General features: G+C 42.8%; 5 protein-coding genes across 5 annotated transcripts in view; 4 read left to right on the top strand and 1 right to left on the bottom strand.

Annotated features, from left to right (window-relative positions):
* Positions 1 to 5,679, top strand: part of LOC131685734 (mucin-2-like) — a 41,876-nt gene extending 36,197 nt beyond the window's left edge. Inside the window, exon 3 of the mRNA XM_058969644.1 lies at positions 1,629 to 5,679. Within this exon, the coding sequence (XP_058825627.1) occupies positions 1,629 to 5,397 (3,769 nt within the window). The 3' untranslated portion in view covers positions 5,398 to 5,679. The remainder of the gene's footprint in view (positions 1 to 1,628) is intronic.
* LOC131685735 (nuclear cap-binding protein subunit 1) overlaps positions 1 to 7,662 on the bottom strand; it is an 88,429-nt gene extending 80,767 nt beyond the window's left edge. Inside the window, exons 1-3 of the mRNA XM_058969645.1 lie at positions 7,464 to 7,662; positions 6,027 to 7,362; positions 5,865 to 5,968 (exon numbers count right to left, since the gene is read on the bottom strand). Of these exons, the coding sequence (XP_058825628.1) occupies positions 5,865 to 5,968; positions 6,027 to 7,362; positions 7,464 to 7,509 (1,486 nt within the window). The 5' untranslated portion in view covers positions 7,510 to 7,662. The remainder of the gene's footprint in view (positions 1 to 5,864; positions 5,969 to 6,026; positions 7,363 to 7,463) is intronic.
* A 7,583-nt stretch (positions 7,663 to 15,245) lies between these two features.
* LOC131685737 (G kinase-anchoring protein 1-like) lies at positions 15,246 to 16,529 on the top strand. Its single transcript, XM_058969648.1, has 2 exons — positions 15,246 to 15,519; positions 15,583 to 16,529. The coding sequence occupies exons 1-2, from the start codon at positions 15,352 to 15,354 to the stop codon at positions 16,360 to 16,362; spliced, it is 948 nt and encodes a 315-aa protein (XP_058825631.1). The 5' UTR covers positions 15,246 to 15,351; the 3' UTR covers positions 16,363 to 16,529.
* A 2,877-nt stretch (positions 16,530 to 19,406) lies between these two features.
* On the top strand, positions 19,407 to 20,933 carry LOC131681092 (uncharacterized protein K02A2.6-like). Its single transcript, XM_058961800.1, has one exon. The coding sequence runs from the start codon at positions 19,407 to 19,409 to the stop codon at positions 20,931 to 20,933; it is 1,527 nt and encodes a 508-aa protein (XP_058817783.1).
* Positions 20,934 to 20,936: 3 nt separating this feature from the next.
* Positions 20,937 to 23,900, top strand: LOC131681091 (uncharacterized protein K02A2.6-like). Its single transcript, XM_058961799.1, has one exon. The coding sequence runs from the start codon at positions 20,937 to 20,939 to the stop codon at positions 23,898 to 23,900; it is 2,964 nt and encodes a 987-aa protein (XP_058817782.1).
* The last annotated feature ends 283 nt before the right edge of the window (positions 23,901 to 24,183 follow it).

Here is a 24,183-nt window from a genome sequence, read left to right as displayed (position 1 = left end):
ATTAATGCGTTCGAGGTTGTACATAAAAGCTCCGCCTGCCCTTCAACAGCCAAACGGAGCTTGTCCGGCCAAATCTGTTCTTAGTCGATGATGACGTCATTCATAGAAGCATTGTGCGCTAGGTACATAAATCTGCCGTGCCAGACTTGGGAAGCGCTACCTTCTGTGTGCAAATGCGTTGTATTTTTACTATGTTATACATTATATAAATTTTTATTGCCATATCAAAAATCTTTGGGTTTATCTATTGGAGTCTGTTCTTAGAAGTATTTCTGAGTGATATATGCAAAAAATTTGAAATTTTTTCGTAAGATCGCTGAAATATAAGCGTCTAAAACCTGACCACTTTTCGTTACATACCATTTTTGTTGAATTTGCAAAGTGCGCCCCCATATCGAAAACAAAGACGTAGTCCTACGTCAAAATCTCTTCAAGGTGGCGTTTTTAGAATCTTGAGATTCTGCTTGACTATTGAGATATAGCGAGAAATGTGCTGAGAAATTGTGAGTTTGTTGCTTCAAATTACTGTGTCTGGGGATTGGCTCAAGTTATCTTAATGTATTAGATGTTTTTCTGTGTAAAACTATCTGAAAAATACAATGGCATTTTCTACAACATGTCGAATGACTTTTTTGGTTCCAAACTTAAAATAATTTCATTCACAGTCAAATGATTTTTCTCCAGTTTGACCTCTGGAACATTTTTGCAAGGCTCAACTTTCAACTAGAGTTCAGATACATGACAAGGTACCAAAGGTTATTTATCCGGGGCTCCTTTGGAGATGTCAATAGTTCACAGGTTTGCCCGAGAGTACTACAGTAACACACTGAAGGTTGAACGGTGCGCTAGCAACTCCTACTAGCAGGAAAAATAGAGATCAGTAGCACCAATTTGGAGAAGTATACCCTTATTAGGTTTGCTATGAAAGGATGTAAATTATTTCGGGATCGCATCAAGTCTCGTCAGATTCTGATGGAAATGAATGGAAGTAGTGTAAAAACACAAACTTATTTTAAGCAAATTAACGGTGGCCCCGGTAGAATTAAGATACGGAGAAAAACGGTTTTGGTTTAGAGAGCGCGCGTCAAAAAGCTATGGTGCCATTCGTGGATCTTCCTCGATAAAAAAATACACGCATACACACAGACAGTATCTCAATTCGTCCAGCGTAATCGATTGATATACATAACTCAGTCCTCGAAAAAAGTCGTCCATCTCGAGACGGTTTCAATACCAATGAAATCACTTTGACGAAAAAAAATGATTCAAAAAGTACAAGTGGTTTTCGTGAAAGTAACGGAACAAAGATATTCGAATCGTGGCTTCCCTAGCGGCCCGCTGCAATTCGTATGCAAATGAAAATTACTAGTTGCCATTTTTCCTTCGTCCCATGTATGCCTTTCGTAGTCGAACAATGGTTGTGGAACTAATAGAAATGATATAACTTTTTCGTGTTTGTTTACACAAAGCAGATTGCATAATACTATACCCAGAACATCGCTCTATTAAAATCAATGAATTGAAACATTCGATTCTGTTCCTGACACACCCCTAAACACGTACCCAAGCACCAATGCCAAACGAATTTCTTTCTTTTTTCTTCTTTCGTTTCTTTTCTCCCCTCGCAGTGCCCAGTCAGGCGATGGCAGCATGACCACCAACCAGCCGCTGTACATTATGCGGCAGCAGAGGGCCATTTATGCGGCGCCGTACATCGGAATGGTGGACCTGAGTGTTCCTCGCTTCGGTGATATTGTGGAGCTGGCCCACGGACGGTTGGAAAAGGAGAGCGATGATAGGTACTATTTTGTTCAGGACGATCCCGGATATCGGCAGGAAAGTGGACGGAATTTGAGTGCCTTTTGGAAGGTGGAACGGATCCGACATCGGGACGAGCTGCGTGGCCATCGGTACGAGCTGAAATTTACTGTTGCCCCAATCAAGGATTCTCTGTTCGATGAAAGTGCGATCGTGAATAGAAGTTTTGTTGTGCGGGATGAGGATTATCCACGGTACTTCGGCATGCTATCACCCAATGCGATTCCGATGATGAAGAAGAACGATCAATTTATGGATCGAGCTGTGTTTGATTCTGCCATGCCATATCATCCGGCTTTCGGTGGGAATAGATTATATCGGCCAACGCAGGCGACGATTACTCTTGGCGAATATTTGCTTCAATCACTGTTCTCCGGAGGTGATAGTACACCAAAAGCCAGTCACTACGCACCGAAAGCTTACCGATTTGGATCTGCCTTTAATAGGATCAAATTCCCAGAAATCTACACAGCACAAACGTCGCCTAAATTTTACCATCATATGCATTTCCAGCGGCCGTCAATCGCTCCACTAGCACCGACTGCACCACCGATGCCTCCTTTGATCAAGGATCTTCATATCCCAGCTCCGAGCAACGTCCAACAAGATCTCACCAGACTAGTAGACTTCCGCGGTGCAACTGACGCGGTGGAAGCAAACTCAAATACGGAGAATAATGTCTCAACAAAGCCTCCTTCTCCACTACCACAGTTGATGCCAAACTTTAGATATCCACCACCGATGCTGACAGTCCAGCCAACACATATCCATCACCATCATCATCTACAGCAGCAGCTACAGCAACAACAGCAACCACTACAACAACAACAGCAATCTACCGGACCGAATCAGCCACTAAACCAACAGCAGAACAACATACCCCCAATGCAACCGCTTCCACCTAACCTTGTCCAATCAATCCCCGTTTACAACCCACAGAGTGGAGTCATGCTGAACCACATCCCGATCTCTCCTAATCACATGATTCAGGTTTCTCAAGCTCCAATTGCCATACCAGTGCATCTTCAATTACTCCCACCCCAAGGACAGGTTTATGCTCCCCAACAAGACGGACTCCATGCTGTTCCCATTCGAATTATGCAGCAAGCTCCAAGCTACATCTATTCCCCGGTCAACCATTTCCTCGCACCACAACATCATCCGGCTTTCCTTGTTCCTAAATTCCCGAATCAGACGACCCACTTCCCGCATCACACACCCAACAGCATCCCAACCACGCTGAAATACAGCAGCACCAACACCGGATACCCATTCAAATACACTCCGCAACCTTCGACCAGCCCGTACGTAAGCCCAACGGCTTCACATTATCGCTATTCATCCCTGCCAACAGTCCAATCGTCACCCGCTGGTAAGCGAGAGAAATTCACGCCATCGGCCTTCAACCCTGTCTCGAGCAGCAGCAGCAGCACCACTCCTCCACATTACTACAAAGTCGACCCAGACACCGCTGGAAGCACACCGATCGATTCTGCTTCACCCAAATTTCAATCATTTGGGATAGAAAATGCAGTCACACCAAAAACCACCACCGTCCTCCCATTCGCCACAGCCGGCGACAGCTCGTTCACTCCCTCGATCGGTCACACATCCTCGGTTCACCAAGGGTTCGTTAGTAATTTCCTCGACGATAAAGGAAATCTTGGCGAAAATGGCAAATTGTTCTCAGAACCAGATCCACTGTATCACAAAAACACGGGAACTACACCGATCTCCATTACCAGTCCTAGTCCATCGGTGTCCTCATCGGGAGCATTCCCTCACACGGTCGGACCAAGCTACACACCCAAGTACACATCACACTTCTCGTACAAACCGTCTGCAACGCTTGCGCCTCCTCAGATCGAGACTCCGATTTCATCAACTCTAAAGAGTTACCACTATCTAAATCACGATAGCTTCGATTTTGTTCCATCGAGAGTTGTAGAACTGGCCCATGTGAAGAAGGTCCCGAAAAAGCAAGGCTCCAAGCGTAAGAATCAGGCCAATCATCATCAAATCACCGTCACAAGTCACAAGCCATTGAAATTCAGCGAATCACCCGACTACGCCACACACCGACCGGAAGCACAAATGAGTGTTCAACTACCGCCTCCGGAGAAGGACTATACCACCTACTACGGAACTCCGAAGCATAGCCACAAGGTGCAGAGACCAAAGAACTACGTCACTCAACCATATAGCAGTTCCACGACTCCATTCCCAACTTCATTGACAACCCCGGCTTCTTCTGCATCCGTTAGCACTACCCCAACACCACAAATAACCTCAAGTACCGCTGGTACTCCAGCTTCAGTAGTCACCGAGAAACCCTTCACTCACTACCAACCATACTTCAAGAATAAACACGAAAAGTCCGATGATATCTCGATAACTACGATGCGACCCAGGCTCATTATCAAAACTATCTACAAATCCTACCCAAGCACCCTGTCAACCATCAACGGAGGAGCAACCGTCAACACAGCAACCATCAACGCAGCTAACAGCGTTACATCCACCGAAAAACCGACCCTCAAATGGATCCCGAAGCGACCACGCAACAAATATAACAGCACCAGCGTAGAGCATTCCGGATCAAGTTCCACTTCTTCATCTGCAAGCATCGAACAGTTCTCGTCCTCCTTGGAACATTCCCCGACCTCGGACATATCCTCTAGCAATCAACAAAACTCCACCTCAATGCAGGCAACTTCCCGCCCGAGTCTCGAAAACCAGATGAACCGATTGCGAGCTTCTCGTGGTCGATCGCGTTACACTCATCGCCGTCCAACTACTCCGGGCATGCCAACCGCGTCCCAGCACCCAGTAAAGCCTCATCGGATGCGGACGACGACGACGACAACGACAACTACCACGACTTCCACAACTGTTAAGCCCGGTCCTGTAATAACTTCGTCGGTCTTCGACAGCAACCGGTTGGACAATAGACCGCCAACGGAGGAGGAAGATCATAAACCCGCAGAGAGCGCCGTAGCTCCCATCAGTTTGAAAAACACTAGCAACGAAAAATCCAAACGTGACACCTCAACCGAAGAAAACGAAGTTATAGTTGCTGAACCACTGATCGCGAATCTGGTCGCTGCTACCGCCCCAACCCCCGCCTATGAAATGATCAAAGCTGACATCCAACCGGTCGAAACGAACAACACCGACATCTTGCTGTTCGAAGCCAGCGATGCCAGCAGCGGCACAATATTCTCCGGAAGAGCTTCAAAATCACCCAGCCTGGAAGATCTGACCATGTCGATCATCAACCATGCCCGGGCACTCGCTAACCAAACACAGAAACCACCGGAGGAACAGAACGATCGGACGCTTCAGACGAACGAAATCGACCATAAAGCACCGGAACTGCCGGAGACTACGGTTCCGATGCCCACGGCAGTTCCCAGTACCAGTGAACCTTCGGTCGAGAGTACGATTCCTCAGAGTGGAACCAGCAGCGAACAGACGGAAGCGACAAACGCCACCACTGCCGTAGAAACCGCCGAAACGGAACCAGTTGAAGGTGAAAGCGAAAGTAGGAGTGAAACCACTGTTAGTGTAGACATTTAGTGCGTGTGTGAGTGACAGTAGAACAAGTCTAAAGTTATTAGGTAGAGTTTAAGCCAAGTGACACCAAATTAATTTAAAGTGTAATTTATAATATTTATACAGCATATAAAACTAAGAAGAGAAATGTGAAGAAAAACCCAGAGGACTGTGAGAAAAAAAAACTGATAAAAAACGCAAAAGAACTGAGATACCCGCCGGTAGGAACCGATCATCTGTGAACGAATGAGAAGAGCGAGCAGCTTGTGGGAAGCTTTAAACAACGAAAAGCTATAGGAGCCGGTGAAAGAAAATTAGTTATTTTGTTTGTGTCAAAATAAAACGATAATTTATGATTTCCACGTGTGATGGTTTCAATCGAGCTTTGATGACATTCCCGAGGTGGCTTTAAACAGCACTGTAGCGTGTACTTGAGTTTCCAATCAAACCAATTACAGACCATAATTAGTAGCAAAGCGGTAAGTACTCACCAGCGCCATCCATCGTATATTTGTAACTCGGCAACGGTGGTTTCGGAATCAACTTCGAGTATGTTTCGGGCATCATCTCCTTGAAACGATCATGGTACGAAAATCTAAAACAAAACAGTCAATACGTATACGGTGACTCTTCCTAGTCAACCTCTAACCAACCTCAAACACTTCAGCAGCACCTCCTGAATAAACTTCGGTCTTGGGTGTTCCATCTCCAGCAGCAAACAGCTGTCCCAATCATCCCAGCTCCAACGGAACTGGAAGTTACTCAAATGATACGAAAACCAGTTAGCGAAACGGTCGAAGCAGCTAGTGTTCATGGAATCGATTCGCATAAACAGAATTTCCGTTGCTTGGGCCAACACTTGAGGCATCTTCGATGGTTGCAGCTTACACAACTCAATCAGAATCGATCCATAGCAAATTTCCAGATATCGTGGTGTGGGCATATGGAAAAGCTCAGCAAATATTACTTCAACGATACAATACTCCAGCGGGATTTTGTCCTTGTACGCCAAATTCAGCAGGTGAGCCGCACAATCTTTTCGTTCCCAATGATGGGTTTCAACAATCGAGTGCAAATGTTCCTCAATCAAAAACCGTTCGATCGAATGAGCACCAGGCAAAATCGGTCCAGCTGGACAATCCGTATAGTCAAACATACGATAAACCACCCAAGGCATGGGATACTCGAAAGAATCCTGATGCGGTGGTGGATGAATCACCGGTAGATTATGTTGCAGAGCTTCGCAAAGGACGGAATCGAATGCCAGATAAGGTCTGGGAATATGCTTCTCCGCCCAATTATCCTGACGAAGCTTGCGAATCTGTGCCCAAAGGCAGTCCAGATATTCCTCCTGAGGGTGGGGTGCATCTACCGACCACACTCGTAGCGCATTATGATGCTTCTTGGTTCGTTTGTTTAGAAACACTTCAATACGCACCAACAGATTTTCCAGCGCAGATTCTTTCTTCTCGTACAACTCTCGCCCGACCCAGGGTAGCGTTGAAAGCACCGCAAACACGTACCAATCTCGACGAACCTGAGGAACTGCATCTTCATTTGCCGCATCAACCATGTTATCCAACAATTGTAGCAGCGAATTGGTAGAAATAACGTGACAATTGACCAAATCTGACAAAAAGCGCAGAGCATATCTAGCTGCATCCCATTTGCATTGCTTCAAACTCTCCTTAAATGTCTTCACCATATGGTCAACAAACTCTCCGCCAAAGTTGTAGTTCTTCGCGTTCATTAACCCAACCATAGTCGAGTAGATAGTACACTTTTCCGGCATCTTAATAGGGCATTCAGATAAAATACGCAGAATTTTACTGCGAAAATTACCCAAATCTGACTCCAGTACCGAGACCAAACCTTCCAGATTGGACTCCAGAGAAGAGGTACTATTTTCACCTACTCTCAAAATAAGCGCCTCCAGACGTTCTTCCATCTCCTGGTTTTCCGAGACCCGGCGACGTTTGCGAGCTCGTTCTAAAAGGACGGATGGTCAATTAGTATGCATAAGGTTCCACTCTGAGCCATCGAGAGCCCAGCCGAGTTGGAGGTTATAAAAAGCCGAAGTAAAAACTTACCTCCGTAAAAATCACCGTCATCCTCGTAGGCTCGACGACGGTTCATGGTTCGCTACAAGTTCGTTGTTATACACGTACGCAAAACTTTTCAAACTAATCAGGACAAATTATAACGATAAAATCGCGAAGAAAAAACACCACGACGAACGACCGCAATAGACAGTTCGAGACGCTTTGCTTTTACCGAAATTGATTTGACAGAAATTGACAGCTGTGTAATAATGAACAGGGTGGCCAGGTTCTATTCTTTATTTTTTACGGTAGACCGACTGAAAATAATTTTCAATTATTGTCTGTAAGTCAGTTTTGTTCCAAAAACATAAAGATATGATAGCATTCACAAATAAATTCAGCATAACAGCAAAAACGAATGACACACTGACGAAAATGAAATAGAGCCCACCTACAATTCTCGACAAACATATGATTACGGCCTAAAAGTCAACTGTCACAATCCACTTTGAATGGAAATTCCGGACAAACCGTTACACGCCAATCACAGATGTTGGTAGTAAACGAAAGAGAAAAGTTTTCTCTTTCATAAACTGTTGTGAACTGTGTTCGGCTAGTAACGGTTTGTCTGGAATTTCCATTCAAAGTGGATTTTGACAGTTGGCCTTTAGGCCGTAATCATATGTTTGTCGAGAATTATGATCACTCTTTCGCAAAATAGATTTTAGACGATATCTAAAAAAAGCAGACAGGTGCGACAAAAATCAGCTGGCCACTCTGCTCAATGAATTGTCAAACAAGTGGTATAATACTAGGGTGGATGCGAAAAAATCTAAATTTCTGGGTGTTTACGGTCCGTTGCGACATCTCTACATCACATCCAGTAGCGACTAGAGTTAGTATCCCGAATAGAATTTTACAATAGTATTTACCCTACAAACAATCATAAAACAATAAATATTATAGTTATTACTGTTTCACAATTGTTTGACGCAGAGTTCTCGCAATAAATTTTCAATAAAATTTCAAGTTACAATCAATTTTATTGTTCAACAAAAAACCGCTACAGTAAATTCACATTAAATATTAATGTTCACGTGAGAAAAATCTCGACAAACATATGATTACGGCCTAAAAGCCAACTGTCAAAATCCACTTTGAATGGAAATTCCGGACAAACCGTTACGCGCCAAGCACAGATGTTTATAGTAACCGAAAGTGAAAAGTTTTCTTTTTCATAAACTGTTGTGAACTGTGTTCGGCTAGTAACAGTTTGTCCGGAATTTCCATTCAAAGTGGATTTTGACAGTTGGCTTTTGGGCCGTAATCTTATGTTTGTCGAGAAATGTATGAAAAAAAAATCGATTTTTTAGTGTTAAGATACATAACCACCCCCTTTTTATACTGTAAAAGTCGATTTTACAATTAAATTTACAGTAGAAACGTCAAAGTTTATTGTTTTTGTATTGTAGCATAACACTAGAATTCACTGTAAATTATTGTAAAATTAGTGTACTGTCACAGCGCAATTCATAGTTTTGTTACTGTACATTTCTATTCGGGATATTAAGGTTAGGCGGACACAAAAGCCGGAAAACTGGCAGCTCTTATTCAGGAAAAAAACGATGGCATCCCATATAAATGTTCAAGCTCTAGCTTAATAATTTCATTGTCGTCGTAAGTAAGAACTTTACAGGCACAAATAAAAAAAAACAATAGGGATCTTTAATTTGGAAAAATTGTGCCAGTTTTTCATATGTATTGGTAGCGGGTGTCCTTACGAGTGCACTCATATCATTCTTAAACCTCAATTATTCTTTAATGATTTTTAAATTTAAAAAAACCAAATTAAATTCAACCAGCAAACTGACAGTTGTCCTACTAAATGACGTATCTGCTAATATCTCGTTCGCCTCATTGTTAACTGGGAAAGCATCCCACACAACATGATCTGGTACTTTGTCAATCCGCTAGCAGCCTGCCATCCCAAGTTTAATCTGCAAACTATGGCAGATCTGATAAGGCAACCTATGGAGTCGTGCAAGTCTCATGGGTTTGGATGTGTTATTATCTTAAAAGGAAACAAACTAAAAATGTTTTTTTCAATCGTTTTGGGCCAAAAAATTGAAAAAGGACTGAGATATTAACTCACGGTACTAATCTGCATCAGAAAATGCTTTAACCCGCACACCCCTAAAGATCCCTATTCGAAGATCGGATGATATAATTTCATACTTGTGCATATATCTCTTCTTGTTACAGAAAAAATTGGTTCTTTTCGTTTCTCTACACGTGTTAACACAATAACACGTTTCTCTACACGTGTTACACAATATATTTTTTTTATTTCAATTATGGAGGTTTTAACCTTAACGTCATTCGCCTCTTCGGGTTAGAAAAATCTCTTAGGAACAATTTCTAACCCTATGTGCGGGGTCGGGACTAGAACCCAGGTGCGCAGCGCACAAGGCAATCGATTTACCAATACGCTACGCCCACTCCCGATACACAATATAGTTATGACCATAATCACAATACCTTTCCCATATACATCCAAAGAGAACATGTTATGTGGCGTCATGCTTGATTGGCTCTGGTATTTGACATGTTAACTTGGCTCCGCTTAGTGTCTCCGTCTAACTATGAATATAATAACTATAGTAGCAACTATTCGCGATCTAACGCTGAACGTAAACCAACAGATGGCACAAGAGTGCAATGATGATGTTTTTATTTTCATCTGTCGAAACCCACCGAAAAGTACATTTTTAATTCCATAAACTCAATCAATATTCGAATCTTTTATCTTTTCTAAGAAAATTAAATGGAAAACACTGCAGTTATTCTGTGGTGTTTTTTCTTGTTAATATTAATATTCGAGGCATATTTTCATACGTCGCAAATATTACTGTGCAGAGTTAGGTTTGAAGATGTTTCAAAATTTGACGGCAATTTAATTATTCATTTAATGAATAATTTAATTAACGAATGTTTTTGAATCTTAAAGGAGAAAGAAACGAGGACAACTGTACCAACCGTTTCAGTTTAAATGGAAATAATAATATTAAAAATCGTTGGGAGGTTAAGGTTAATTTCACTCCTTTGGTCCTTTTAGATGGGACAGAGGTATTTACACCTTACCATCGCTAATAAGCCGAATTCAGGGGCGCAATTTTGTTGAAGAAAGTGTATAGCTACGGCAAATGGAGTATGAGTTATTTATGTTTTGTTATATAGCCTTTTGACATTTTTAGCTATTCATCAAGAATAATACTGCTGCAAAAAATAAAACGGTTCAAGTGTGCTTAGACTACGTATTGTTTTTCGGAAACTAGAAGGAAAATGATGAAAAATGGCGTTCTCCGTTTCCGATAAATTTATTTAGCACTAGCGAATCTTCTGAAGCTGAAGTGTGTCAAGAATTGAACAAATATTTCGGAATTCATCCACCCAACGATTTCTTCTTTCCGCAATTGTTTCATAGTTTTAGTTTTCCGTTCTAAATTGATAGCTAATTTGCTCTATAATATCCATCTACCTTTCAGTTTGTCAAAAATTGTGATTATCTGACGAAAATGAGAGTCCTAATTGAACCATGACAAAAGGTCCAAATTGGGCCAACGCATTTTTTACTCTTCTCTCATCGATTAAGCGAACACAGTTAAAAGCTGTACCAAAAACAAAATATCAGACGAAAGATATTATCCAACAGTTTCAGAAACACAATAGTTTTTTTTGAATCAATTTAATGTTAACGCAAATAAGCTACATAACCGATGAACGTTACGTTAGAGCGCTCCAAAACAACATGTTCTTCTAGTTCACAAACGCGATGACTGATAAACGTCAAATTTCGCGTGTTACATCACAGCTACATGTTACCTATGAAAATGATATATACGCCTTTCATAGTATTGGCATAGCTGAGAAACAGCTGAGGGTCCGTCCCCCTACTATAATGACATTCGGAGATTGAAATCTTGATAAAAAACACTATCGTGGGCAAAATGACTGGATTAAAGATTGCAGGTGTTGATAGACGAGGTTATCCACTGATAACTTAATATTCTGCAATAAATATGACTAAACACGTTAACATCATGGGGAAATCTATTGAATTTATTGAATCCTCAAACATATGAAATGCACACGGTTGCCATTTCAATATCTAATCGAGTATGGGAAATACAGTTTTCAAACGGAAACGGAATTGAATTGAATTGTTTTACATTTAGAAATACACTGCATGTCTATCACGCGAAAGTCCTGTGAAAAGTTTATACTTTACGACTTGGTAGCACAGACTAACAGACACTATGAGAGAATATAAGTTTTTATGGTCACCGCAACATATTTATTTCATGGACTTGTTGACTTTTCTCGGTGAAAATGAAAACTCCAAATTTTCCCATTACCACACGTAACGTTTCGGCTTACTGCTCTTGAGCCATCGTCGGACGCCTACAAACATTTATTTAGCATTAACGTTAACATCAATTTGTTCACAAAAAATTACAAAGCTAGCATTCACAAATTAAACACAATTTACAATTAACTCACATAAACTTATATCACGCATCTCCATTCACTCTCGTTCACTCTCCACCGCTAGGCGGGCGATCACTCTTCGAATGTCTGCGTTCCTCGCTATTCCAACACTGTCGAAGCTTGGTGACCAGACCGTCGTATGTAGTGCAGAACGTTCCACATTCTCTTTGTAGGTTCACCGTTTTTTCCTCGCCGAGAATTTTGATGTGAAACATCTCTGCAGTTAGTCTGCTCTCCTGGTTTTCGATTCTTTCCAGTATCCGGGTGTTGTCAAAATCGACGATGTGTCCTTCTTGCAATGTGTGTTGGGCTAAACCAGTTCTCGCATCTTTTTTCTTCGCGTCGTTCTTGTGCTCCGCTACTCTCGTTTCCAGCCTTCTCCCCGTTTGTCCTACATACGTTTTGCCATCGCCTGTTCCACACGGAATCGAATACACCACGTTACTATGAGAGAATGTCCGTAAAAAAATATCGATCCGACAATTTTCCCAGGACACTAGCTCCACCTTTTATTCACGGTCCCAAGCACTCATTTGCTGGTGGGTTACCCCTCAGGTTTGGGAACAATTTTTTTCTAGTGGTCTATCTCCCATATGCTTGTTCATATATCAGAGGCGCCATAATTTCAAAAGCGGCCACAGTCCCAACTACAAATATATTTAAAATGACCGTTAAAGTGGGCGAAGCAATATTTTCGAGTGTTATGTCTGTTAGTCTGTGTTGGTAGTATGACGATCAACATTCAATGGGAAAATCTGTCATATTCACATGAAATTTGCTTAAATATAATTTAAAATACTACATGAAACGCGGTTCAATGGATTTTCATGTGAAATTGAAAGGAAATTCATTTTTTTTTAATCTAAGGATTTATTTGAAACAGCTCAAAGCGTTAGCACAACTGAACCGAGGATCTTTTAATTTTTTACGATAAGTAAAAATTAAAAAAATACTAAGAATGTCGGTCTGCCAGATCTTGTTGACGCAGTTTGCTGCAGCGTGTTGAGATCTTTTTCCTTGGCGGTGAAGCCATTTGGGGGTCATTCAGTCTGCCTTCTCTCGCGTTATCTGCTGGTACTGCTTTCTTGTTGTTCACGATCAGAGGTTCTTATTTGTTTCTTGTTCCTACGGGTCGCTGTTGTAAATCCGTCCTCATCGGTATTTGCTTCTTTATTGGCGATGCTAGTAGTTGGTTTGGGAACGGTTGTCGTGGTCGTTGTATCTGCATTATTGGTTATTTGGATCGTTGTTTTTGGTTTATCTGAAGGTGTCGGTGGCTGCTTGTTAGAGTTGGCTGTAGTAGATGAGTTTTGACTAGTTGTTTCGTCGCATGGGTTTCCATAGTGGGTTGTATGGGATATGTGATTAGCGTTGTTTGCTTATAGGTCACGCCTTCCTTCGGTGATTTGCATTCGATAGTCATGTAAGAAGGTATTGGTTTAGTCACTCGCATCCTCACAATACGAACGCCGTCGGAAATGCCTGTGAAAAAAATTATCCAGGTGTCATTCGAAATAGATTCTACTTCTCCATATTGCGACATAATTCGTTTGATGTAATCTTCCCTAGTTCCAAATCATGGATACGCACGTCCACCATGTCGTTTTCGATATGCACGGGGATCTTGATTCTGGTATAATTAAATTTGACCTCGTGTTGCATGTTGTGCTTTGCAATGAAGTTCTCTGCCTGTGCTAAGCATCGAAATGTTATCAAAACACAGTTTTTACGTGATGTAGTTGAATGTACGTAGCTTTAGCGAGCTTAAGCTCCATTTTCACTGTAACTAATTGTTCCACTTCCTGAACTGTGAGTCTGGCACGAGATTATTAAAGTCGATCGAAATCGTGTTATCCCGTAGCACGGGCACTTTTGTTTCATTTGGCAAACTCATTTCACTTTGCAGCCGAGGGCAACGATACAATTTGTTTGTGCACTGATATAGAACAAAATCTGGCTTGATTCACTGGTGCCTATAGCATGTATGGCGCAGCGATTTTTTTGCTTCTGCTTTGTGCGAGGTCAGAAGATAGACTGGTGAAAGTCATTTGTTTTACTCTTTAGCATGAAAACTAACGTGAAAGTGATGTTTAATTTCATATGATTTTATTGTGTGGATTATTTTCAGTGTAAGTGAACGTTTTCCGTGTCTAAAACAACCAGCCTACACACAGAAAAAAAATCTTGGTAAAAGTAAGAGTGATCCGCTCTTAGCAAAAAACAACCAACGCCTACTATTAGGTTGGAAGTAAAACTTTTAAATTAATCAACAATAATAATCAAAATAAAAGTTTTCTATTTAAGCTAATGAAGAATAGTAATTAAAATAAAAGTTTTAGTTTCAAACTAAGAGTATGCGTTGGTTGTTTTTTTGCTAAGAGTGAAAAACTCTTATTTTTACCAATATTTTTTTTCTGTGTGTAATCTCAAAAATTCAAAAAAATCCGTGTTTTGATATTTCACTATAAATTATCGATTTCAACTGAATGTTTTTGTATCAAACGGTAAAATGAGTGTATTTTTCACCTGTAATTCAAATTTTTGTAAAAGTGTGTACAGCGTAAATTCGTTAGTTGGGTGTTCGCTAATTGGGTCGCGCCCCAGCTGAAACTAGATGTCAAAATCTTATGTCAAATTTACTTTGACATTTTCTATGGGATTACCTATCATTATGGGATATCCCATACACACTCTAAGAGTGTATAATAAATTTGCATCAAATTGAAATGCATATCATTACATTTCCATTTTTACATCATATTTGCACTCCATCGTAGAAAAGTCTGTTCAACAATCGTCTTACGCTGATCCCCGTCGTTCGATGTTTGGTTAGATGTATAGCTAGTTTTTCGCAGTGCTGTGACGTCTTACACACACTGCAAAATGCATTCTGAATTTCTAATTAAATAGGCTATTTCGAAAATTTCGTTGATTTTAAAAAATTCACCACATTTGTTCTGTCTAGCCCTATAGTGTCGATGGCATCATCATCGCAAACACAGTCCCAACTAAAAATATAGTTAAAATTTAGCCGTTAAAGCGGGCGAACCATTGTTTAAGTATGTTTTGTCTGTTAGTGTCTATTTCTTTACCCTCGCTTAACGTCTACACCAGCTTTAAACATACTGATAAACTTGGTTTAAAACTTAAGTTAGGGTTAAGAAATCGACCCTTGGTCTGCAGTGCACCCTGTAAATCATGTATCTGTGGCGCCACCTGAAAGTAATTTTTTGCGACATCAAAATTATACCAGCTGCTTTTTGTTCCAATAAACGTCAAATTTTTGTTTACATCCCTTGAAAAGTCGCAAGTTTTCAGTGATAATTTTGTACTTTTATTGAAATTTGGTTTAGTTCGATTGAAACAATAGTTTCCTAGCGGTTAAGCAATGGTTACGATTGTTCCATCTCGTTTTGCTGGTCTACGAATCGAAGACGACGATGAAGACAGCGTGAAACCAAAGCAAAAACAAAACGCTTCCCTCATTCAAAAAGCTGCCGGCAATAACAAACAAGCCGGTAGCCACCAGAACGCTAATCAAAAGAAGCCGAAATCGGTGAGAATCGTAAAAGTATCCGGTAATAATTTGGTCCTTATAAAACTATTTGCATTATTTCAGAAAAAGCCGAAAAAACCTGCCAACAATGGGATTCAACAGGAGCAGTGGTCAAAATGGCAAGAGAAGGATACCGAAATCGTGGATACTCACTACGAAAAAGATTTGGAACAAGCCTTGCTACTGTCGAAATTGGATTTTGAGGCAAACAAAACCAAATTTTCAAAAGCCGAGCAGGAAGCTAAGCTTTCCACAAAGCCAAAGAAATCTCGTCCTTTGTCATTGCAACAGTTTCAGACCAAGGTCGACAAGGACTCGGTCGATAAAGAAACGGAACGCCAGCGCAAAGAAGAGGAAACACTGTATAATAAAAAGTTTACATTTTTTGAACAAATCGACCGAGAAACAAAGCAAATCATTCAAAAGGAGCAGTTCAAGTCATTGGTTTCTAATCGAGAGTATAGCGTCGAGAAAGCTTCTACAGATGAGAACGAGAAACCACACGTTCCGCCACAACAGGTCAGCGAAATGGATAAACTCAAGGCAGAGAATGTTGCTTTGCGATCGGAACTCGAATTGGTTCGATCTAGGTTAAAGAAGGTGTGCTCAATTCTCAAAACCGGTGAGATGAAAGACAAATCCGAACTATTGATTGAGATTGAGAAGCTCAAAAAGAGCAGGGAAGATATGACTGCCGAGATGACCGCTTTGTACGCACAACTCGAGCAGGAGAAATCTAAAATCAGTGGCTCAAGCCACGAGCGGGGTAAAGAAAGAACGGGTATTAGAAAATCGGTCCGGTTCGATGCGTCGACTGAAGTGCACAATGGCAAGGCTGATTAGGCAAGAGGCGCGGAAGGCTGAACTGACGGAAGGATTCCGTTCAGTAAAAATATATTCCTTATTTTATTTTTTAATTCGTGATGGAGAGTTGACCGATCTCGCAAAATTTCCATGATGTGTTTAGTGATAGAAATAGAAGTGTAGTGCAAATAAACCTGTGAACCTCAGATATTCTTTCATTGTTTGGGTTAAAAAAGGGTCTGCTGATAGTGTGTGGCTTTCCAGGTAGTATCAGCCCTTAGTTTGTTTGGTCATCATAAGTAAAAAAAATCACAACATCTGTGCCAACCGGAACATCAGGTTCGATCAGTCGTTTCAACCGTGCACATAATAATCCAGAACACGTACTGAATGGTCTGAAAACGCATTGGAAACAACAACGTTTCACATTTAGAACCACTGGACGAAGTAGAACTACACGTGCAGTTAGTGTACACTTACGATAAGTTCATTTCAAGCGAGAGGTAAAGTCTGTTACAGTTGTAACTGTCATTCCAGCTTTTTTCAACGGCGTTGGCGTCATAATGCAAGGCGTTTATATCTAATACTAACGCTAACACTCCATGAATAACAGCCACAACATCAGAGCCGTAGCGTGGTTCTCTGACGCCATTGTCGGAGTTTTAGTTTTGCGCCCCTTTGGTGTTTACCTTGACTTGCGCTGTGCTCTAGGCCCGCGAATGAATGAATCCCCCTGAAAACGACCCAGCGGGTAAAATGAATGTCGAACAAGATTCGTCATCGATGAGAGTCCGATTCTCGTTCAAAAAATCATACCCATTGAGCTCACTCGTGCAATATCCAATACTCTAAAGCTTTTGAAAGAAACATTAAGCCGTTGGAGATATCTCAAGTGTTTTACCAGATAAACTCAGAATAGTGATTCCCAGTCTAAAGCAAGGAAATGATATTAGTGACAAGTTTTTTTATGCACGACTACCGTGTCTACATGGCCGTTCACATAGTTGAGATCGACGGTGTGGTTACCGATTCGGTCTGATCATGCGTGGGGTGAATAGGGTTAGCTGTTTCAAAGACTCCTTTCTTCAGTGATTGAAGATTTTGTAAGATCGCACAGGATGGGACAAAATTGTATGTCCCTTCAAGCTCGTATCGGGTGACCTTTAGTGGGATTGTTTTGCCTAATTACAAGGCAAGGTTCGTCTGTGTGTTCGTATCGCGCGTCATGTTTTACACTAAATAGAAGGAAACGATCCCCATGTGGGGACATCTGTTACTGTTCTATCCGAAAAAAAATCCTTCGTTTTGGATGCCAATGATTAGTCGTTTCTGGAAACGTGTTCAGGCTCATTTCACTATTGCCGCTTTAGATAGCAGTGCGTCAGTGTAGTGGAGTATGGGTCATTCACTTCGTCTACTGTTACTGAGCTCATCAGATAAGCTGTTGCTTTATGCGCCTTTCAAGCCTTCTCTATTGATGATTTCGGTTTTAGATTCGAATCGTTCTAATGTTTACAAAATCCATATAGAAATGACACAGTTCGTCGTCTCATCAGAACCCGACACTAACTTAGTGATAGGATTAAACTAGTGCCGGATTGACGCCAGGGCCGGCGGAAAACTTTTCCGAGTGGGCAGTAGGATTCGGAGTGATTTCTACCCGTAGTAATGAAAGTTCATAGCGTGTGTAAGTGAAAAGAAAATGCCCGGAAAATAGTACGTGGCTATTTTGAAACACCCTTTGTTAGCGGGCTGTATGACCGACGGCTCAGCGAAAACGTATTTGTAGACTACTGATACTACAAATGTTCCCAGCTTCCCGGTCCTAATCCATCCCCATGGGGTTCAACCAATGAAAACACCATCACAGGATCCGGAAGATCGCATATAAAACCATATTACAGTGCATTGCGAAATTTGGCGAGGACCATATTCATGGTATTTTCAAAGGGTTGCATGGTGTTCGAACCCATGATAATTTACTCGATACAACTGGGTACTTCCGGGCCAAAGATTGCATAATCCAACTAAACAATACTTGGCTGCGCACGAAGAAATATTTTGTCTACGTACCCGGCCGGAAAGTAGAGATTGATGGGGTAGTCTCCGAAAAGGGCCTTAAGAGTGAAATATGGTGTTGGCTCCTTCCAGAATCCTTTGCTTCACGCAGTGAAAATTCTGGTATGCAAGCAATTGCGTTCAGCAAGATGGAGCAGTATAAGCAAAGAACTTATTTTATATCATCCTCTTTTCGAGCCTTTCGCCGGATCTGGCCTTATAAACTTTGTCCTTTTAAACGGGGCTCGTTTGCCTGTTCGCCTTTTTGTGCCAATTGAATCAAAACAAAAAAGACTTCCGGTGAAAGCATACAAGGTTTTGACTGGCTTGATTCACTACACTGCGACTAAAGGTCAGACGAATCGAGTACCCGGCGCAAACAACCGTGGACGGTTTCTCACTCCGTGATGGGCAGAGAGTGCTCAGAATTGTACACGAAAACGTCTTATACGGACTTCCTTAACGTCGAATCGCGCGAATTTTTCCGAATGTACGCGACGTTAAAGCTGAAAACGCGGTCATTGGCACCAGTTCGTCGACGAATTAACGAGAGAAGCAATGTTTCGTCTGATGACTAAACACTATGTTGTGTAATCGATTGAACCTTGTTCTTTGCCTTCGTTATAAAAGTGTTTTTGCTTGTTTCAATTTTCAATCAAATATTGTTGCTAGAAAATTACAAATTGAATATATTTGTTGGGGAGAAATGGACATCCCTACCAACTACTCACCAACACTACCGCTGAGCTCACTGGTGGCAGTGCAGCTGTCACCCGTCGATGCTAGAACAGCGGAAACACATAACCTGTCAGTTAGTACGAGACCGCGTGCAATGCGGTTGGTCTTTAATTTTTAATAAATTTTAATTCGTTATTATATACATTACGTCGCGTGTTTTATTTGTCAGACATGTATCTCGGTCACCGACAATCGCGACCGTAAAAGTGGCGACGAGAAAGGTGAAAACTTAATTAAACCTGCGAGGAACAGCGAGGAAAGTGTCTCCCGCAAGGAAGAGGAGAAGAATGGAAGGTAACAATTCGCCTACCGGGGGTGATCGGTCGCATCCACAATCAATTGCGATAAATGGGCAGCAGCAAGATCCAGCAGCTCAGAACCATTTTCCACCGGCGGGTGTGCATCAGCAGCAGTCATCGAATCCGATTCTCCGTCCTCCGTTGCTTCCATCAGGACAACCTCGTTTCCCGCCGAATTCCCATCAGCAGACCCAGCAGCAAAACGAGTTTGTTGGACAATGTTTTCACTTTTTCCAGCAGCTCCAACAGCAGCAGCAAGTATTCTTTCAAACAATGCTGTCGTCGATGAGCCAACAACCAACATCGAATCCGGAGCAAATATTAGACTCTCTCGCAAGCAACATACAGGAGTTTCGATATGAGCCGGATGCGAACGTCACTTTTGCTGGCTGGTATGTTCGTTATGAGGATTTGTTTGCTAAGGATGCAGTTCGTCTTGATGACGAGGCGAAAGTGCGTTTACTCCTCCGTAAGATAGGACCGTTGGAACACGAACGCTACACTAGCTACATTCTTCCAAAGCTTCCAAAGGATGTCAATTTTGCGGAAACCGTAAGTAAGTTGAAGAGCTTGTATGGCACATCGGAATCCGTACTGAGTAGGCGCTATCGGTGCTTGCAAGTCGCTAAGCATGCCACCGAAGATTTCAAAACGTACGCATGCAGAGTCAACAAACTGTGTGTCGAGTTTGAACTAGGCAAGTTAACCGAGGAGCAATTTAAGTGCCTAGTGTTCGTGTGCGGACTAAAAGCGGAGAACGATGCCGAGGTCCGAACTAGGTTGCTGAGCAGAATCGAAGAGAGAGCGGATGTCACCTTGGAGCAAATATCAGATGAGTGCCAACGGCTCCTCAGCATCAAACACGATACAGCGATGATTGAGGCAGGACCAAATTCAGCAGCTGTGCAGGCGCTCAAGAGTAAGCAATATGTTGGGAAGCGTGCATTCCGATATGAGAGGCGTTCTCCAGTTTTTGGATCTTCATCCAGACCAAGCAGAATAACCGGAACTGGACCTGGTTCGCCATGTTGGAACTGCGGTTCCATGCATTACTCCAAGGATTGTCCCTTCAAGAACCATCAATGCCGGGACTGTAAGCAAGTTGGTCACAAGGACGGATACTGTACCAGCGCAAAGAAAGCAAAAAGCCCAGGTACTTCGAATAAATGCAACCCATCTAGGAGGATGGAAACAAAAAGTGTTGTGGTGAAGAATGTAAGGAAAAGAAGAAGATTTGTGGAAGTGCTGGTAAACAACCGGAAGATCAGTCTCCAGCTCGATACGGCATCGGACATCAGTATCATTTCCGAGAAAACCTGGTGTCAGATCGGTCGACCTACATCAAGTCTAGTGACGATCGAAGCTTCAACTGCATCCGGAAAGCCGCTAAAATTGGAGTTTCAGTGTACATGCGAGATTTCCATCAACGGCGAGAAACGTCAGGCCCGCTTTTACGTGGTGAAGCAACATCTCAATTTAATTGGTTTGGATCTCATCGATCAATTCAACTTCTAGTCGATGCCGATGGACAGCTTCTGCAATCATATCAACAGTTCGTCTACAGTGATCAGCACCCTCAAGCAGGCCTTCCCGACAGTTTTCAACGATGCTCCGGGAGTGTGTACTAAGGCAAAGGTGCACCTCACATTGAAGGAAGGAGCAAAGCCTGTGTTCCGACCGAAGAGACCAGTAGCGTATGCGATGTACAAGACTGTCGATGAAGAGTTGGACCGTTTGGAAAATGCTGGAATCATAACACCGGTTGAGTACTCGGAGTGGGCAGCTCCGATTGTCGTCGTGAGAAAAGCAAGCGGAGCAGTGAGGATTTGCGGTGATTATTCAACAGGGTTAAACGACGCACTACAGCCGCACCAATATCCTCTCCCGCTGCCGCAAGACATCTTCGCCAAACTGGCAAATTGTAAGGTATTTAGTCAAATCGATCTCTCTGACGCATTTCTACAGGTTGAGGTGCATGAGGAATCCCGAGAAATGCTCACTATCAATACGCATAAGGGGCTCTACAGATACAACCGACTTCCGCCGGGAGTTAAAGCAGCGCCTGGCGCTTTTCAGCAGCTAGTGGACACCATGCTAGCGGGATTGGAGGCCACGTCAGGCTATCTCGACGATGTCTTAATTGGTGGTGTAGACCAAGAGGATCACCACCGAAATCTTGTGAAAGTTCTCCGTCGACTACAAGAATATGGATTCACCATCAAAGCGGAGAAGTGTTCGTTTGGCCAGCAGCAAATCAAATACGTTGGTCACCTTATCGATAAACATGGCCTACGTCCGGATCCGGCCAAAATAAAAGCGATCCGTGACATGCCAGCTCCGACGGACGTTTCAGGAGTGCGTTCTTTCCTAGGGGCAATTAATTATTATGGCAAGTTTGTCCCTAGCATGCGAACTCTTAGGTATCCACTCGATGAGCTGCTCAAGAATGGAAAGAAGTTCGTCTGGTCGTCCGATTGTCAACAAGCCTTCGAGAACTTCAAAAATATTTTGTCATCCGATTTGCTACTTACGCACTATAATCCGGCACTCGAAATCATCGTTTCGGCGGATGCATCTTCCATCGGAGTCGGTTCCACGATAAGCCACAAATTTCCGGACGGATCTATCAAAGTTGTCCAGCATGCATCCAGAGCATTAACATCAGCTGAGCAAGCATACAGCCAACCAGATCGCGAAGGACTTGCGATAATATTCGCCGTAACCAAATTCCATAAAATGGTTTTCGGTCGAAAATTTACGTTGCAGACGGATCATGCTCCGTTACTTCGGATCTTCGGATCGAAAAAAGGAATTCCCGTCTACACAGCTAATCGGTTACAACGCTGGGCGTTACAGTTACTGATGTATGACTTCAAGATCATCTACGTCAACACAGATAAATTCGGAAATGCAGATGTATTGTCGCGGCTGATTGAGCACCATGTTAAGCCGGAAGAGGACTTTGTGGTGGCTAGCGTTGTGCTGGAAAAGGACGTCATGGCTCTAGCAACAAGTTCAATCGACGCGCTCCCACTAAGCTTCAAGATGATTCAACATGCAACACATTACGATCCAGATCTCGGAAAAATCTACCGCTTCATTCAAGAAGGTTGGCCCCGATCAAAATCCACTATCACACGCCGAGAGATCAAATGCTTCTATGATCGCCGAGATTCCCTATCGACCGTACAAGGTTGCATCATGTTCGGTGAGCGACTGGTGATCCCGTCGAGTTTCCGAAAGCGTTGCCTGCATCATCTTCACCGAGGTCATCCAGGAATGCAGCGTATGAAAGCAATTGCACGTAGCTATGTCTACTGGCCGTCGCTGGATGTGGACATCGTGGCTCACGTCAGTTCCTGCCATCATTGCGCAGCAGTAGCTGGACCGATTGAAGGAGAATATTTTCTACTGAGCGTCGATGCCTACTCCAAGTGGGTTGAAATATTCAAAACCAAATCAACTACTGCTTTCACTACCATCAACATGCTTCGCAGCTTGTTTGCCCGTCTCGGTATGCCTGAAACATTGGTTAGCGACAATGGTCCACAGTTCGCCAGTGCCGAATTCGACAAGTTCTGCTTAGAGAATGGTGTCAACCACATTACTACAGCACCGTATCACCCACAATCAAACGGGCAAGCGGAAAGATTTGTGGACACCTTTAAAAGATCAGTGAAGAAAATTAGAGAGGGGAAAGGAGCCATCCAGGAAGCATTAGACATATTTCTAATAACCTACCGAACAACGCCGAATCCAGCTACACCGGAAGGTAAATCACCATCGGAAGCAATGTTTGGGCGCAAGATTCGCACCAGCCTAGACTTGCTGCGTCCGTCAACCGTTCCGGCCGTTGAATCCACTATAGAAGCAAAGATTCACCGGAGATTCAAAAATGGTGATTGTGTATATGCGAAGGTTTACTCTAACAACCAGTGGAGATGGACACCCGGAGTTGTTTTGGAATCGATTGGGCGTGTTATGTTCAACGTGTGGGTGGAAGATAAGCGCATGATTCGTTCACATCTCAACCAACTACGAACTCGTGCCATCGGTGACAAGCCGTCAGCGAAGCCAGTTAAGAGCAATGCTAAGCTGCCGTTGGACATTTTGCTGAAGGCGTGGAATCTGTCTAGATCGCATACCAGTGCAAGCGATATCACCACGTCATCGCCACTACCTGTGCTTTCGTCAGTAACCGCCGAATCACCGTCAACAGTGCTTGGAGTACCATCCGAGCAGTCCACACCGTTGCAGCCTGCAGCGCCATCCGAAGCACCCGCGCGAGTGTGGGTGTCTCCAAAAGCAGATACGTCATCAGCGTCTTCGTCTTCGTCATCATCCTCCAGTTCAAGCTCTGTACCGTCATCGTCATCAGAGTTCCTATCAGCCAATGAAACCCCTACAGCTGTCCGGGAACCTCGTCGCTCTTCTCGCTCTAGAAGACCGCCGATTCGGTTTGATCCCTACCAGCTGTATTGAGGAGGGAGATGTTGGGGAGAAATGGACATCCCTACCAACTACTCACCAACACTACCGCTGAGCTCACTGGTGGCAGTGCAGCTGTCACCCGTCGATGCTAGAACAGCGGAAACACATAACCTGTCAGTTAGTACGAGACCGCGTGCAATGCGGTTGGTCTTTAATTTTTAATAAATTTTAATTCGTTATTATATACATTACGTCGCGTGTTTTATTTGTCAGACATGTATCTCGGTCACCGACAAACGCGACCGTAAAAATATTTATAGTCTTTAAAAAATAT

This window comes from Topomyia yanbarensis, chromosome 2 (assembly GCF_030247195.1).
Source record: "Topomyia yanbarensis strain Yona2022 chromosome 2, ASM3024719v1, whole genome shotgun sequence".
Lineage (NCBI taxonomy): Eukaryota > Metazoa > Arthropoda > Insecta > Diptera > Culicidae > Topomyia > Topomyia yanbarensis.
Note: the sequence above shows the minus strand (reverse complement) of the source record. Positions and strands in the feature narration are given on the sequence as shown.

Bases quoted from the DNA above. Each gene is read 5' to 3' on its own strand.
- LOC131681091 (XM_058961799.1), top strand. From the start codon at position 20,937: ATGCCGATGGACAGCTTCTGCAATCATATCAACAGTTCGTCTACAGTG.
- LOC131685737 (XM_058969648.1), top strand. From the start codon at position 15,352: ATGGTTACGATTGTTCCATCTCGTTTTGCTGGTCTACGAATCGAAGAC. The intron at 15,520-15,582 runs GTGAGAATCGTA...GCATTATTTCAG, and splicing joins ATCAAAAGAAGCCGAAATCG to AAAAAGCCGAAAAAACCTGC.
- LOC131681092 (XM_058961800.1), top strand. From the start codon at position 19,407: ATGGAAGGTAACAATTCGCCTACCGGGGGTGATCGGTCGCATCCACAA.